This window comes from Salmo salar, chromosome 23 (genome assembly GCF_965601325.2).
Source record: "Salmo salar chromosome 23, fSalSal1, whole genome shotgun sequence".
Lineage (NCBI taxonomy): Eukaryota > Metazoa > Chordata > Actinopteri > Salmoniformes > Salmonidae > Salmo > Salmo salar.
The window spans coordinates 2,820,301-2,836,629 of NC_138313.1; the positions used below are offsets into that span (position 1 = coordinate 2,820,301).

The 16,329-nt window shown below is 43.5% G+C and overlaps 1 protein-coding gene and 1 pseudogene across 1 annotated transcript; one reads left to right on the forward strand and one right to left on the reverse strand.

Moving 5' to 3' along the window:
• Window positions 1-103: 103 nt before the first annotated feature.
• Window positions 104-14,697, reverse strand: LOC106583908 (fructose-bisphosphate aldolase A-like). The gene is made up of 8 exons (XM_014168562.3): window positions 14,562-14,697; window positions 7,352-7,470; window positions 4,747-5,010; window positions 4,351-4,511; window positions 3,909-3,992; window positions 3,197-3,371; window positions 2,620-2,819; window positions 104-718 (listed from the first exon to the last, which is right to left on the reverse strand). The coding sequence occupies exons 2-8, from the start codon at window positions 7,461-7,463 to the stop codon at window positions 623-625; spliced, it is 1,092 nt and encodes a 363-aa protein (XP_014024037.1). The 5' UTR covers window positions 7,464-7,470; window positions 14,562-14,697; the 3' UTR covers window positions 104-622.
• Window positions 11,006-14,970, forward strand: LOC106583910 (zinc finger BED domain-containing protein 4-like; annotated as a pseudogene).
• The last annotated feature ends 1,359 nt before the right edge of the window (window positions 14,971-16,329 follow it).

Sequence of the window (16,329 nt, forward strand, 5' to 3'; positions counted from 1 at the left end):
TCTGACCCTGCTGTCACATATAATGGTAGTTACACCCCCACCTAGCAGTCTCTTTAGAGCAGGCAGTCTGCCCGAACCCAAAACAGGATATCACAAAAGTGCATTTAGTGAATATGAGTCTTTATTTCTATTTCCAGTGTATAGAACTATCATACATTAATAATATACTCTAAAAGGTCTTCCTCAGTCGAGAGAAGAAGGCACATGTACTTAGGAATCATCAAGATGACAACACTGAATCAGGAGGGATAGTCTGGGGGGAGGAGCATGTAAGCAGAGAGGGGGTGGGGACAAAGAGCTGGAGCTCTCAAGCTCAGCAGTGAATGAGGAATGACTAGGGGCAGAGGATCACAGATTCTTCTCTCGTGGGAGGTGTTTGAGTGCTAAAATAAAAAAAAGTGTCAAAACACACTTAACTTTCCTGCACTACACAATAACATAACAGTGACATCACAAGCCCAAAGCAACAACAAAAAAAGTGGAAGAAGGAAAGAGTTTTGGGAAGAAAAGAGTAACAGGAATAGGCCCACGAAGGGGGCGGGTCGGGACAGAACTGTATCAGCTGAGTGGATAGTGTGGGATGTGTGGGTGTGGTTTGATATTGAAAGGGGTGGGTCCATACTTAATAGGCGTGGTTGGCCACATAGAGGGATTCTCCACCGGCGGCGCCCTTGTCTCCAGAGGAAACGTACTTGCCCTGACAAGCCTTGCTGTTGTTCTGTAAACGAGAGACAGAGAAGGAGAGAGGGAAAGAAAGAGTGAGAGAGGATATGGGAGAGAGAGAAGAAAGTAAGATGGAGAAAGAGATGGTGTGAGAGAGAAAGCGGAAGAAAGAGATAAAAGGCAACGATTAGTACAGACCCTCTGTCTCCCTACACATGGAGCCTTAGCTCCACTTCCTCTTGCTATCTCATTGTGATAGGACCATTAGGTACACACCACATGGCCTTACTTTATTAGGTTTATATGGTGTATGTAGTACTGTCTAGGACCTTTCACCTTATCCTAAAGTCTGTAGTCGAGGGCTATTCAACTAGCCTGTACATGTGATGGCAGAGTTTGCAAAAACAAATGACCACCAGATTTATAGGCTACAAACCATCATGATATCATTCTGTCAGGTAGGCCTACTTTGGAGTCAACATTTAATTGGGAAGGTTTTTGGGAAAACGCCATAAAAATGACTGTTTTGGCATTCTAACTGGCTACACAACACACGGACGCACACAAACAGGTGTTACAAACAGGCGTTACTTCTTCAGCAAGTCGCAGGAAATACAAATCAGTGATGCATTCTTTTTATGAATTATGAAAAACGAGTTTGAATTGAACTACTCTACCGCTGTTGTTCACCTGTAAGCTGCTTCATGGGACAACCAGTTGTTTGAGCTGCATGCTCTTGCTGCCCGACAGATGACATTCTGCTCAATTTGAACACTGAGTGTAGGGAAATGGAGCATTTTGTCTGGGCTCAAATCAGAGGAGAAAATAACACATTTATTTTGAAAAGCAGTAATTTTTTTCAATCATGTCATTAACTGTTTTATCCCTCCTCTGTAGTACCAAATTAAGTCCATTCAAGTGATTGCAGATCACTCAAAAAACAAACCTTTGCTACGAACCCCCTATCAAGCATTTTTGCTAGATTTGTGTTGGCTTATCTCCTCCCTAAGCTCACATACTCTCTTGAGAGCATTACCCTTGCTTAGCCACCTAACAGCATTATGTAAAAGTATATCATGATGACTACAAAACAAGCGATGTTCGTGCGGTGGCACTGCCAGATGTTCGCAGCTGCGATTGGCTGATGTTAGCAGCTCTGATTGGCTATATGTTGGGGGATATTAATTGACAGCACTTAATGGGCGGGACTACAGGAAAACAGATTCTCCTACTGGAGGATATTGACAGAGGGCTCATTTTGGCACTAAACGTCATATATTCTTTTGGATGTTTTAAATTAATGTTCAGAATTTATCAAAGGACCTGAGGTGGTCTAGCGGTTAGGGCCACATATATACTGTGTTGGCGTGGATCCAAATCCGGCCCACGCCCTTGTGGCACAAACCTCTTTACAATCTTTCCTGTCTTTCTCTTACTGTCTCTAACCCCTTAAAAAAAACATTAAAATAATTGATCAAAGGCTCATTATAAAAGTATAAACCAGCTGCTAGTTGAATAGCCCTGCTGTAGTTCGTTATCACATAGGGTCGCAATAATTATAAGAAGCTTGTGACGTAATGCCCATGTATTTCAGTTTGTATTCACTGCTACTGTTGAACTGTTGAACTATGCACAAGGTATCATCAGGCTTACTATATAAATGCCTTCACCTGACTCTGAGAATGTTGACAGCTGTGCTGCATTAGGGTCACTTGATAGATTAGTAATATCTTTGGGGAGTTATCATGGTTAAAAGTGAATCTAGGAACACATTGCTAGCCTGGTGCAATGGAACAAAAGTAATAATTCCGAAAGTGCAAACCCTGGGCACTCACGCTCAATCAAAGTATTTGAAAGAAAACAAATACTACTATTTGTACCCAGGTCTCAATGCCACCCATCGTATCTCCCTCCCTCCCTCCCTCCCTCGTGTTCTTCTCTCTGTGTGGGTCATACCAGGGCTCTCTTGATGAACTCCTCCTGGCAGGCCTTGCCATTCTCTGGCTTGCCTCCCCAGGCCTTGAGGGCGGAGGCCTGCAGGGCGCGGCCGTAGGAGAAGGTGATGGCCCAGGGCCGGTGAAGGGGACACTGGTTCATGGCATTCAGGTTGATGGAGGCCTCCTCCTCAGACTGGCCGCCAGACAGGAAGGTGATGCCTGGGGAAGGACGGAGGCAGGGAGACAGGGAGAGGAAGGGTAAGATAATAGAGGGGGAGTGGATGTGTGTGTGGGAGGAGGGTTTTGTGTGTGTGTGTGTGTGTATGTGTGTGGAAAGTGGATTGAGTGAGTGTGTCTGTGCGTGTGTAAAGGACGTCATGCTGCTTGCTTAGTGAGTACCAGTTCCTCCCGATTCGGCACATACCTGGCTCGAAACCGGGACTTCTGCTACACAATCATACGTGAGCGTTCTCCCTCAAGCATCTCTACGGGTTGCGCCACTCAAAAGCTAGATGAGCAGTAAGTTTAACACATCTCCATGTGCTACATGTGCGTGCACGCATGTGTCCATATTTCTATACATTTCTCCTTCTCACCAGGCACAGCCGGGGGCACGGTGCGGCGCAGGGCGGTGACAGTTGCCATGGCTATCTCCTGGTTGCTGTACTTTTGGGAGCAGGAGTGTCCTGGGGTGACCATGTTGGGCTTCAGCAGGGTGCCCTCCAGGTACACATGGTGGTCAGACAAAGCCTTATACACTGCAGCCAGAACCTGTGGGGGAGGAGGGGGAGAGAGAAAGAGAGAGGGAAAGACAGGGGACAGAGAGCGAGAGAGAGAGAGAGAGAGAGAGAGTGAGAGAGACAAGGGGACAGAGAGAGAAAGAGAGAGACAAAGAAAGGAAATAGAAGAAATAGGGATGAGACAGACAGAAATAGTTAGAGATGTTGAAATTGATTGATTGAATGACTGATTGATCTAATGAGTGTTCCTATCCTGCCTAGACTAAGTACGCTCTAATCCAACACCCACACTAGCGCACTAAAGTTGCGTTTACACAGACAGCCCAATTCTGATCTTTTTTTCACTAATTGGTCTTTTGACCAATCAGATCAGATCTGAACAAGATCTAATGTGAAAAGATCTGATGTGATTGGTCAAACGACCAATTTGTGGGATAAAGATCCGAATTGGGCTGCCTTTGTAAACACAGCCTACTTAGAAGGAAGCAGACATGCATTTTAAGTGGCATGCTAGAATAGCCATTGGAAGGTAGCCATTGTTTTTCTGTTAATCGGAGCAATCCCTCACCTTCTCAGTGACATACTGGCAGCGCTTCAGGTCATGGTCTCCGTCTGGCAGGATCTCGGGCTCCACGATGGGCACGATGCCATGCTAGGGAAGGGCACAGAAGCATGGCAACCAGCGTCATGACTACAGAACAGACAATAAAACCTTATTGGCCGGGGTGCCTATGCCCGGCATATCAATGGCACCGGATTTGGCTACTTGGCACTCGAGCTAATATGGCTAAAATAACTACAACTCCTTGATAAGTAATTATAGTGGTGATATTGGTTTTTGAAGCAGAGATGTGAAACATTTATAATAAAAAAATTAAAAGTGTGGAGATTGAGTGGGGAATGGCCAAGTGTGTGCCAACTAATTTTATGTGTGCAATATGTTCACACATGTTCAATGTATGTTTCTTGCTCTTTATGTGTGTGTGTGTGTGTGTGTGTGTGTGTCTCACCATCTGGCAGATACTGGCGTAGCGGGCCAGCACATTGGCATTCTCCTTGATGGCCAGCTCTGAGGGGGTGGTGTCAGTAATCTTCAGCACACAACGCCACTTAGCAAAGTCAGCTCCGTCCTTTTTGTACTGGGCACACCGCTCGTACAGCCCATCCAGACCTGAGGGAGAGAGACAGAGAGACATACAGAGAGAGCGAGACAGACAGGCAGAGAGAGAGAGAGGAGGGAAAGAGAGGGGATGGATATGTGTAACATTATGAAATAAACATGACTCGACACTTTGTTCCAGTTTTTCTTCAAACAATCCCCTGAATAAAATCTGCATTCGTAGCAAAGTTGAGCTCAATACTACAGATCAAAGGTTACTTAGCCCCGGCCCACTGTTGTCTCTCACCCTGAGTGGTGGTCTCTCCGTTGGTCCCGGCCAGGGGGACGACACCTTTGTCCACCTTGATGCCCACCACCATGTCCCTCTCCTTGATGAGCTGAGGGAACAGCTTGCCGTCGTCTGTCTTCTGGTACAGGGTCTCATGGAAGAAGATGACTCCGCCGATGCATGGCTCTACGCGGTCGGCCGTGAAGAGGAGCTGGCGGTAAAGACGGCGGTTCTCCTCAGTGTTCTCAGCGTTGATGCTTTGGAAGCGCTTGGCCACGCTGCCTACAGGTGGGTTGGAATGGGGTTAAATATTAATATATATAAATGTAAAATATTTATATATTCAGACCCCTTCCCTTTTTCCACATTTTGTTACGTTACAGCCTTCTTCTAAAATAGATTTTTTTTTTTTATTCATCAAACTACACACAATACTCCACAACGACAAAGCAAAAACAGGTTTTTAGAAATACCTTATTTACATAAATAGACCCTTTGCTATGAGACTCGAAATTGAGCTCAGGTGCATCCAGTTTCCATTGATCATCCTTGAGATGTTTCTACAACTTGATTGGAGTCCACCGGTGGTAAATTCAATTGATTGGACATTATTTGGAAAGGCACGCAATCTTGGTTTCATCAGACCAGAGAATCTTGTATCTCATAGATGAGAATCCTTTAGGTGCATTTTGGCAAACTCCGCCTGATTGGTGGAGTGCTGCAGAGATGGTTGTCCTCCTGGAAGGTTCTCCCATCTCCACAGAGGAACTCTGGAGCTCTGTCAGAGTGACCATCGGGTTTTTGGTCATCTCCCTGACCAAGGCCCTTCTCCCCCGATTGCTCAGTTTGGCCGGGTGGCCAGCTCTAGGAAGAGTCTTGGTGGTTCCAAACTTTTTGATGATGGAGGCCACTGTGTTCTTGGGGACCTTCAATGCTGCAGACATTTTTTGGTACCCTTCCCCAGATCTGTGCCGCGACACAGTCCTGTCTCGGAGCTCTACGGACAATTCCTTCGACCTCATGTCCTGGTACTGGGCCATACGCACTAACCTCTGTAGTGCCTTACGGTCAGATGCCAAGCAGTTACAATACCAGGTGGTGATGCAACCGGTCAGGATGTTCTCAATGGTGCAACTGTAGAACTTTTTGAGGATCTGGGGCCCGTCAGGAAGTCCAGGATCCAGTTGCAGAGGGAGGTGTTTAGTCCCAGGGTCCTGAGATTGCGTCATCTGTGGATCTGTTGGGGCGGTATGCGAATTGGAGTGGGTCTAGGGTATCCGGGAGGATGCTGTTGATGTGAGCCATGACCAGCCTTTCAAAGCACTTCATGGCTACCGATGTGAGTGCTACGGGGCGGTAATCATTTAGGCAAGTTACCTTCGCTTCCTTGGGCACAGGGACTATGGTGGTCTGCTTGAAACATGTAGGTATTACAGATTCGGTCAGGGAGAGGTTGAAAATGTCAGTGAAGACACTAGCCAGTTGGTCCGTGCATTCTTTGAGTCCACGTCCTGGTAATCCATCTGGCCCCGCGGCTTTATGAATGTTGACCTGGGGGAGAGCTTTGTATGCATCTCTGTGTGTGGAGTAAAGGTGGTCTAGTTTTTTTTCCTCTGGTTGTACATGTGATATGCTGGTAGAAATTAGGTAAAATGGATTTAAGTTTGCCTGCGTTAAAGTCCCCCGGCCACTAGGAGTGCCGCTTCTGGACAAACATTTTCTTGTTTGCTTATGGCCTTATACAGCTGGTTGATTGCGGAGTGCCAGTATCAGTTTGTGGTAGTAAATAGACGGCTGCGAATAATATAGATGAGAACCCTCTTGGTAGATAGTGTGGTCTACAGCTTATCATAAGGTACTCTATCTCAGGCAAGCAATACTTCGGGACTTCTTTAATATTAGACATCGCGCACCAGCTATTATTGACAAATAGACACACACCCCGCCCCTCGTCTTACCAGACGTAGCTTCTCTGTCCTGCTGGTGCATGGAAAATCCCGCCAGCTCTATATTATCCATGTCGTCGTTCAGCCACGACTCAGTGAAACATACGATATTACAGTTTTTAATGTGTCGTTAGTAGTATAATCTTGATCGTAGGTCATCCATTTTATTTTCCAATGATTGCACGTTGGCCAATAGAACGGATGGCAGTGTGAGTTTACTCACTCGCCTACGAATTCTCAGAAGGCAGCCCGACCTGCGCTCCCTTTTTGTCCGTCTTTTCTTCACGCAAATTTGGGCCCATTCCCGAGACAGCAGTATATCCTTCGCGTTGGACTCTTCCAGTTCGAGTTGAGTAATCGCTGTTCTGATGTCCAGACGTTATTTTCGGTCCTAAGAGACGGTAGTAGCAACATTATGTACAAAATAAGTACAAAAATAAGTTACAAACAACGGGGAAAAAACGAACAAAATAGCACAGTTGGTTAGGAGCATGTAAAACGTCAGTCATCCCCTCCAGCGCCAATCTACACGCCATTCTACATGACATCTTTGATATGCCATGTATCTATGTAGGAGTATCTATGTAGGATATGATATATATGTAGGATATGCCATGTAGGAGTGTGTTTAGCGGGTGATCTGATCCGTGTGTGTGAACTCATCGGCAGTCCCCTACCTGTGGACTCATCGGCAGCAAGGATTCCTTTGCCAGGAGCGACGATCTTCTGAGCAATATCACTGAGCTCCTTCTTCTGCTCCGTAGAGAGGAATGGGAATGAGTGAGGCATTGTGTTTCTGAGAGAGAGAGCGAGAGAGTGCAAAAGCGAGAGGGGAGGTGGGATTGAGGGGGGGTGAAGGAGAGAGGGGGATGAATGAGGGAGACATGGAGGGAGAGAAATCATTGTTATAAATCATTCTGTTGAAAGGATTATAGATTCAGTGTTTGTAGCATGGATGGTTTATCGCCACTGACTCAATCAACTGTCATAGCAGCATCATAAGGTAAAGGCCTGGGCCTATGCTAATAAATTACCTATGTGTATTATGTTGAATAAATAGATTAACATTGGTAATCATAACCATACTGGCATTCTTGACAGCCCTCGCTAGCTTAGTGTCTATTCCAAGCGGTTATCATGTAGCATGGCAGCCACTAGTGCGCTTTATAGATCTCCACTATCTCTGAGCTTGACGTGCATAGCCGGTAATCACATGCGGAGCCAGAGGGGTGTCCGGGGTGGCACTGGACACCCCTGACATCTGATTGGCCCCCCGGGTGCCACCCCAAAATTTCATTCGCTACTGGCAGTTTGATGCTGATTGACATTTCATTTCACCTCTTGATGAAAGAAGCATTTATTTTGACTTTTTCAAATCGAGGAAGAGAGAATATTAACGTTGGTTGCGAGATACAGAAGAATAAGAAGAAGAACATACAGAAGAAGAAGAGAGAATATTTCCACAGCTCCACAAGCTTTATTCGAGATTGGCGAAAGCATTATATTTGAAGTAAGTTTTAAAGTTTAGCATCAGGTTTAGGTTTCCTGAACAACTTTTACGAAAGTCGAGTTGCTGTGTAAGTTAACGTTAGATCGTTGGCTCCATTAACAGACAGTTAATCAGATAAGAGAGATCGGTTCCCAATTTAGCCAAACATTATGTTTACATCTGTGCTAGTAATACACGCATATACAGTGCAGTGTTGTAAGTTACAGTATATGAATGTTTAGCTAATGTGGGGTAACTAGTAGGCTACAGCTGTCAGTGTTCAGCAAGTTAACATTCAGCAATTTGAAATCCATTAACTCAGATTTTCATACTTGAACTCAAAATGAACAATTGTTATTATAAATCTGTTAACGTTACTTAAAAGATCACCACAATTTGCAGATAGCCTGTTTGCTATCGTAAAGGTGTACGAAATTATAGCTAGCTAAATTACTTACTGCAGAGTAGGGCTAGCCATGATCTGACTAGTAACTTAGGCTGGCAGTTGATTTTAAGGTACAGTTATGATAATGGGCATTTGTAATTAAGATTGAGATTGGAATAAAATGTGGGTAATTGGATGCTTAGATGTAGACTGTCTTATTTGTGCATAGGGTCAATTAAACATGAAAAGAAAGGGAGATATCAGACTTATGTTTAAAGAAGCACAAACAGGCTGATCAGGTGCAAACAGACCCCAGCCCTTGCATCCCCACCGGATCCCAGAGCAGCTCCCTACCTGAGGCTAGTCAGAGTCAGTATGGTCAGACTTCACAAGGACCCAGTCTTCCACCACCAAGTCAGAGCATCTATCAGGCAGTCAGTCACATGCCCAGTTTATTTTCAGCTTGCAATCGATGATTTTGTCAGATTAAGCCTCACTTTAAAATGTTGGTTGTTAATTCATGTGTGTTCTTATTTTGATGGCTGTGGCATTTTTATTTTGATTATACACTAATGGTTCTTGTGTTATTTTAATGTATTAGATGTATCAAGTAGAGGTCGACCGATTAATCGGCATGGCCGATTAATTGTGGCCGATTTCAAGTTTTCATACCAAGTGGTAATCGGCACCGATTGCGGCCGATTACATTGCATTCCACGAGGAAACTGCGTGGCAGGCTGACCACCTGTTACGCGACTGCAGCAAGGAGCCAAGGTAAGCTGTTAGCTAGCATGAAATTTATCTTAGAAAAAACAATCAATCTTCACATAATCACTAGTTAACTACACATGGTTGATGATATTACTAGGTTAACTAGCTTGTCCTGCGTTGCATATAATCAATGTGGTGCCTGTTAAGTTATCATCGAATCACAGCCTACTTTGCCAAACAGGTGATGATTTAACAAAAGCACAATCGTTGCACGAATGTACCTAACCATAAACATCAATGCCTTTCTTATAATCAATACACAGAAATATATTTTTTTAAACCTGCATATTTAGTTAAAATAAATTCATGTTAGCGGGCAATATTAACTAGGGAAATTGTGTCACATCTCTTGCCTTCATTGCATGCAGAGTCAGGGTATATGCAAGTTTGGGCCACCTGGCTCGTTGTGAAGTAATTTGCCAGAAATTTACATAATTATGACATAACATTGAAGGTTGTGCAATGTAACAGCAATATTTAGATAAAATATGGAACGGTTCCGTATTTCACTGAAAGAATAAATGGCCTAAAGGCTCGTTTTTCTGTCTGTTTATTATATTATAATTAAGTCTATGATTTGATATTTGATAGAGCACTCTGACTGAGCGGTGGTAGGCAGTAGCACGCTCATAAGCATTCATTCAAACAACACTTTCCTGCGTTTGCCAGCTGCTCTTCGCAATGCTTGAAGCACAGCGCTGTTTATGACTTCAAGCCTATCAACTCCCGAGATTAGGCTGGCAATACTATAGTGCCTATAAGAACATCCAATAGTCAAAGGTATATGAAACACAAATGGTATAGAGAGAAATAGGCGACGCGTCATAATTCCTAAAATAACTTGCGGCTGAACTTGAAAGGGGTTCCTTCGTTATTTTACTGTTCATGTCTTCCATAGAGAATGTCTTGATCTACTTCAAATAAGGTCTGTGTTTTGTGCAGGCTTAAACCGCCTCTGCGTTTTGATACTCATGTAAATCTCACTAGGATAAGGTAACGTTTGTCAACATATTTTCATAAATCCACTCTACAATTTGTTTTATCTTCGCTTAATATTTAGCCAATATTGATCAGTGTTACCTTGTCCTATGGATATCTACACAGTTATCAAATTGGCAAGGTAGTGTAAGCCTACACGAAACACAGACCTTATTTGAAGTAAATCTAAAAATATCCTATGGAATAAATGAATGAAGGAACCGCTTTTCAGATTTTGCTGGAAGGTGTCATGGGGATTATAACTCACACTTTGGTAGTCAATTCGTACCATGCTCATTATTAAAATAGGATTTCCTGCATATAGAAATTACAGTTTCTGTTTTCAACATTCATCACAGGTAATTTAAACTCTATTTTTATTATTCAAACAGTTGAGAGTATTTGTGTCTCCTAAGCAGACTCTTCAGTATCCTTGTCACTTCAGAGAGCTGTGTGTGTGCGTGCGTACGATTATATTAATTTCACAGATGGCAGAGAAAAGCAGAGCACCAGTGTAGGACTTTTACATTGAATTGGCTCCAGGGAAAGCAAGGTGTCTTATTTGTGATAAAGATGTAAGCATGGGGTCAGCAACTGCTAAATCATAAAATACCACCAACCTGTGGAATCACCTTAAGAACACCCACCCAAAAGCCCACAAGGAATCACCTTAAGAACACCCATCCAAAAGCCCATAAGGAAGCAATGATGAAAAAAGCAAACGCAAATTCTTCACAAGGAAAAAGTGAAACAGACAGTTCACAGACATCGCAGGCTACAATCTTTCAACTTTTTAATAAACAAGCAAAATGGCAGGACAAAGACCCAAGGGCCAAGAAGACGGATGAAGCAATTACTGAGATGATTGCCACTGACAACCAGCCATTCACAGTGGTGTCTGACATTGGTTTTCAGCGGCTGATTATTCTTGCTGAACCCCGGTACAGGATCAAAGATGAAAAATGATTTTGCACAGAAATGATAGACAAAACACATGAAAGAGTTGTGATGAAAGTGAAGAATCTGGTGGCACCAGTGAACGCTCCACACATGGCATTCACAACTGACTGTTGGTCAGGCACCACAGAGTCCCTGATGAGCCTTACTGGACATTTCATTGGCAATGTCTGGACAAGAAAGCAGTTTGTACTGAATGTCAAGACTATGACTGGATCACACACAGGAAACTACATCAGAGAGATGTTTTTGACCATGTTGGAATACTGGGAATTACACACAGAACGTGTAGTGCTGGTCCTCAGGGACAGTGGGGCAAACATGGTGAAAGGTATGAGACTGGCAGAGCTTCCAGACTTCAGCTGCAGTGAACACACCATACAGCTTGTAATCAATGCCTATCCAGACAGAGAGCTAGCTAGACATTATTGCCATGTTGGAGAGCTGTGCAACTTACTTTGACCACTCTGTACTGGCCAAACAGAGGCTGAGGGCCATTCAGGAAGAACTTGGCCTTTCCAAACACAGCATAATGCAAGCAGTTCAAACTCACTGGAACTCAACACTACACATGTTGGAAAGGATGTTTGAACAGAGGCGTGCACTGAACGTGTATGCAGGTGAATACGGACACATCAGCAGTTTGTCTGCTGCACAGTGGCACATTGTCTCTAAACTAATTGAGACTCTGGTACCTTTGGAGGAGGTGACACTGGAGATGAGCCACTCCAACTCTACAGCCGCATGCATCATCCCCAGTGTGTCAGTGCTGAAGCTGATGCTGCAGCTGGAGGGTTCTTCTACTCAAGGCATCAAAACTTTACAGAAGACCATGTTGGACAGTCTGACAAGGAGGTTCTCCAAGGCCGAGGAGACAAAGTGCCTGGTGCTGGCAATTGTCCTGGATCCACGTTACAAAAGCTATGCCTTCATCTCAGGGACAGCAATAGAGAAAGCAAAAGAGTGGCTGAAGGAGGAGTCTGACCTACTAAGGAAACCAAATCCCAGAGCCACAGCAGATTGGACGAATGAAGAGGAGGACCCAGATCCAGGTGCAAAAAGGCAAAGAGTCCGGGCAGATCAGCCACCCAGTCTGGTGGACAGCCTCTACGCTAGAATCCTTGGAAGCCAAGAGGGCAGGGCTGAAGTCCAGTGCAGTTTTGAAATTGAGTTGGAACGTTACCTCACAGAGCCTGTCATTGACAGAAAGAGCAGCTTGCCTTTGGAGTGGTTGAAGCAGAATGAGGACAGACTTCAAACACTCACTCCACTGGCAAATAAGTTTCTCTGTCCCCCACCTTCTTCGGTCCCAAGCGAGAGAGTGTTCAGTGAGGTAGGGATCATTTATGATAAGCGGAGGAGCAGACTGACAGGGGACCATACAGACAAGCGCTGCTTTTTGCACTACAACCTAAAACTTCTTAAGTGGGAATATTGAAGACCCATGAAAGCTGGTGGTTCCTTTTAACATATGTTCTCATGTTCTGAGCAAGGAACTTAAACGTTAGCTTTTTTTACATGGCACATATTGCACTTTTACTTTCTTCTCCAACACTGTTTTTTTGCATTATTTAAACCAAATTGACCATGTTTCATTATTTATTTGAAACTAAATTGATTTTATTTATGTATTATATTAAGTTCAAATAAAAGTGTTCATTGTTCATTCAGTATTGCTGTAATTATCATTATTACAAATAAAAATCGTCCGATTAATCGGTATCTGCTTTTTTTGGTCCTCCAATAATCGGCATCGAAAAATCATAATCGGTCGACCTCTAGTATCAAGGGATGACACAGAGACCTCTGGCTCTGAGCAAGACAGTGAGCCAGAGCTGCCAGGAGATGTCATTGTGCCCCTCCCAACTGCATCAAGCACCAGATATGCTGTTCCAAAAGGAACCAATGGTAGGCCAGGCCTATACTTTAAACTACACATTTTAGTTAGCAGCTGTTAGTATCTAATCTTGTGGATCCCTTAATTATACATTTCCATAGAGATATGACACATTATTTAACGTGTATTTCAGACATTTCAAGATCCAGAGAAGAGGGTTCTCTTTATCTTCTGAAAACATTTTGGATGTTCAGACCCAGATTGTATATTCATGAAAACAGAGTGACCAAAGTCCCTCCAGTATGTGAGTACAGTGTGTGTGTGTGTGTGTGTGTGTGTGTGAGTGAGTGAGTGAGTGAGTGAGTGAGTGAGTGAGTGAATGTGTGAGTGATATTGAGCTGCAGTTCTGAGGTAGAGACACCGACTATTCATAGTAAGTTAAGGAATTCTAGTGAAGTAACCTTTTTGGACCACACTATCTGCCACATTGAAGAACTCCGGGTTAAGTGAATTATCACTTCTACCTCTAATCAGCAATCATAGGATTCATTCAGGCTCCTTAGATGCCCGGTTAGGGTTACACACTCATTTTCTGTAGCCTTGGCCACCCCCTGGCCACCCCATGTATAAAGCCACTTCCGGTAATACACTCCCCCCGCGACCGGTTTGTACATGGCTGAAAAGGCTTCAATTTCGTCCTTAACTAAATTTAATGGCGAGAAGGCGAAAAACAGGGTGAAATAGGCCTACTACGAACTTGTCGCCGAGGGACACGAGTGTATTACCTACCCCAGACGATAGAGTAGATATAACCCACTAGCAGCTGCCCAGGCTAGTTATCATGATGAGACTCCAATATAACCTTGGTCTGCCTATGTGCGCCATCGGAGGAGACCGTATGATTTCTCAAATAAAAGCATGTCAAATATGCTGGTGAGCATTTCAACCGTGAAAAACGACATGACACTCGTTTGAAAACTCATTATACATCCAAATCTTCCCTTATAGCCAGTGCGTTGCGCTCTAGATTTTTCACATGCCGTGCGTACCGTGAGGGATTCGCTATTGGCATCCATTGATGTAGGCGTGTACACGATGTTCTGATCGTCTTTTGGTCAGCGCTTGTGTGATATTTCTGGATTTATTTGCGCGCTATGAACAGTTTACATAATATGCGCGTTATTACATCCCCTGTGAATTTGTAGCAAGCGTTACTTCCGCGTCTGTTCTTGCCATTGCATCCGTATGACCTTGTAATACATTGGGAGTTGCCGATAGGAAGTCACACGTAAGTGTAATCCTTAAACAACTACAGCCATAAAATACGACATCATTCATACATCATATTTATACATACACACATGTATTACCTATTCAGCTTGAGGCTTATAAATACAATAATACAGTAATATCTGCTGAAAATGACATCATCTATCATAACTAAGGATTAGTTGATGGAAAAGAACTTACTAGTTTATCTGCGCGATAGATAATAGAGCAAAAGCTGTACGGGTCTGAGGAGGAAGCGATGCGTTCTGTTGCAATATCAGGCAATGAAGGAGGATGTCTAGTATTGTTATACGTCAAGTGACGAAAAAGAGAGCCTTGCCTCAGGCCACGTACATAGACTGTCCAATCAAAATGCACAATGAAAGATTGACATATCATTCTAGCCATAGTCCGGAGAAAACGGTTTTTTTCTGTGACAGTGGTTGGCTCACTTCATTTTGAGTACAGGAAAAGAAAGAAGGCGTGTTTTGGGAATAACGGGGTGGAAAAGTGATAATGTACGTGACGGATCTCACGTGCATAATGCATGCTCTATACGTGCCCCTATATACAGCCACAGCAGAAAGGCATTGCAGTGGTGCCGCTGTGAGTCACGACTGCACCATAGATGCGGATTTATCCTCAATCTAGACATACTATGAATAAACCTATTCAATTGAAACCTCAGGGACGTTATCAACATCAACTGTTGCTGCAGATTTGGCTTGAGACTGTTCATGACGATGATAGTTTACGTGGCGTAAGAATAAACCTTGGTCATAATAATCAATTAAATTGAATTACTAGAACTACTATATACAATACATACAATATGATTATGACAAGATGTACAGAAGACTACTGGCAGCAAAGCTATTCAAAATACGTCCTATTATAGATTTACTGTAGCCAGTTCTAAACTCTCTGAATGCTCAATGTTGCATCATCATCGTCACCATTCATTACTTAATTGTCTCCCTCTTTCGAATTTAATTTCTAACTCTGCTCTCCTTCGCTTCCTTCACCCATCCCTCCCCCCATGATACTGGTGTGGAACATGATGTGCTGGTTTGGTTTGGCCATGTTCAGCCTTACAAGCTGAACATGTCAAATGCTTCCAGGTTTGGAGCGAGTAGTCGTGCTGCACTTCAATCCGCAGGTAATATTACATTTCATTACATTACAACGTGTAAATGTTGCGACAGTTCGTTTCTGGTAACAGAACAAAATAGTCAGCACATAGTAACTTCTGATTTAGCTGTACTTTAATTAATGCAAACACGTGCGTGGTATATGTGTGGTTCGTATATATACGGTCTCGCTGTTTTACCTCGCAGGGCAAAACAGAGAAGAGAGCGACACCTCCTTTGTTCTCTCTTTTATTCTCTGACAGAGTTAGTTCCCGCTCAATGCTGGCCTGTCAGAGGGAGGAGGAGCGTGGTTTAAACTTGCTCCTCCTGTCGTCGGCGTGCAGGCTGATCCCAGCGTCGTGACGCACTTCCTGTTGCCGGTTGTAGTTCTTCTTGTCTTCAACAGTTGATTTACTCGTAGTTTATGTACTTAGCATTGTAACATAACTTATATAATATACCGGGGAAGCTATGTATACAAATAGCCAGTTCAACCCTAACAAACGGTTTGATTTGTTTGATCTGAGCAATTTTTTAGCTAGCTACAAAGCTGTCTTTGTATCAAAGATAATTGTGTAGTTTAGGGTAATTAACGAGGTTAGCTAGCCAGCTATTTTCGTCCTCCGTGACGCCGTTCTCCAAAACCTAGTCAACACTGCTAGCTAGCTAACTTCTACCGACTAGCAGCACTGTAGAAACTAATACATTACAACGGAACGATTTGATTAGTGTAGTGTTAGCTAGCTACATAGTTGTCTTTGCTGTCTTTGTATCTAAGATAATTGTGTAGTTTAGAGTAATTATCGAGGTTAGCTAGCCAGCTATTTTCGTCCTCCGTG

Excerpts from the sequence above, each read along its gene's own strand:
- LOC106583908 (XM_014168562.3), bottom strand. The coding sequence starts at position 7,463 with ATGCCTCACTCATTCCCATTCCTCTCTACGGAGCAGAAGAAGGAGCTC. Across the intron at positions 4,512-4,746 it reads CGGAGAGACCACCACTCAGG|GTCTGGATGGGCTGTACGAG; the intron begins GTGAGAGACAAC and ends TCTCTCCCTCAG. Across the intron at positions 3,372-3,908 it reads GCCAGTATGTCACTGAGAAG|GTTCTGGCTGCAGTGTATAA; the intron begins GTGAGGGATTGC and ends CCTCCCCCACAG.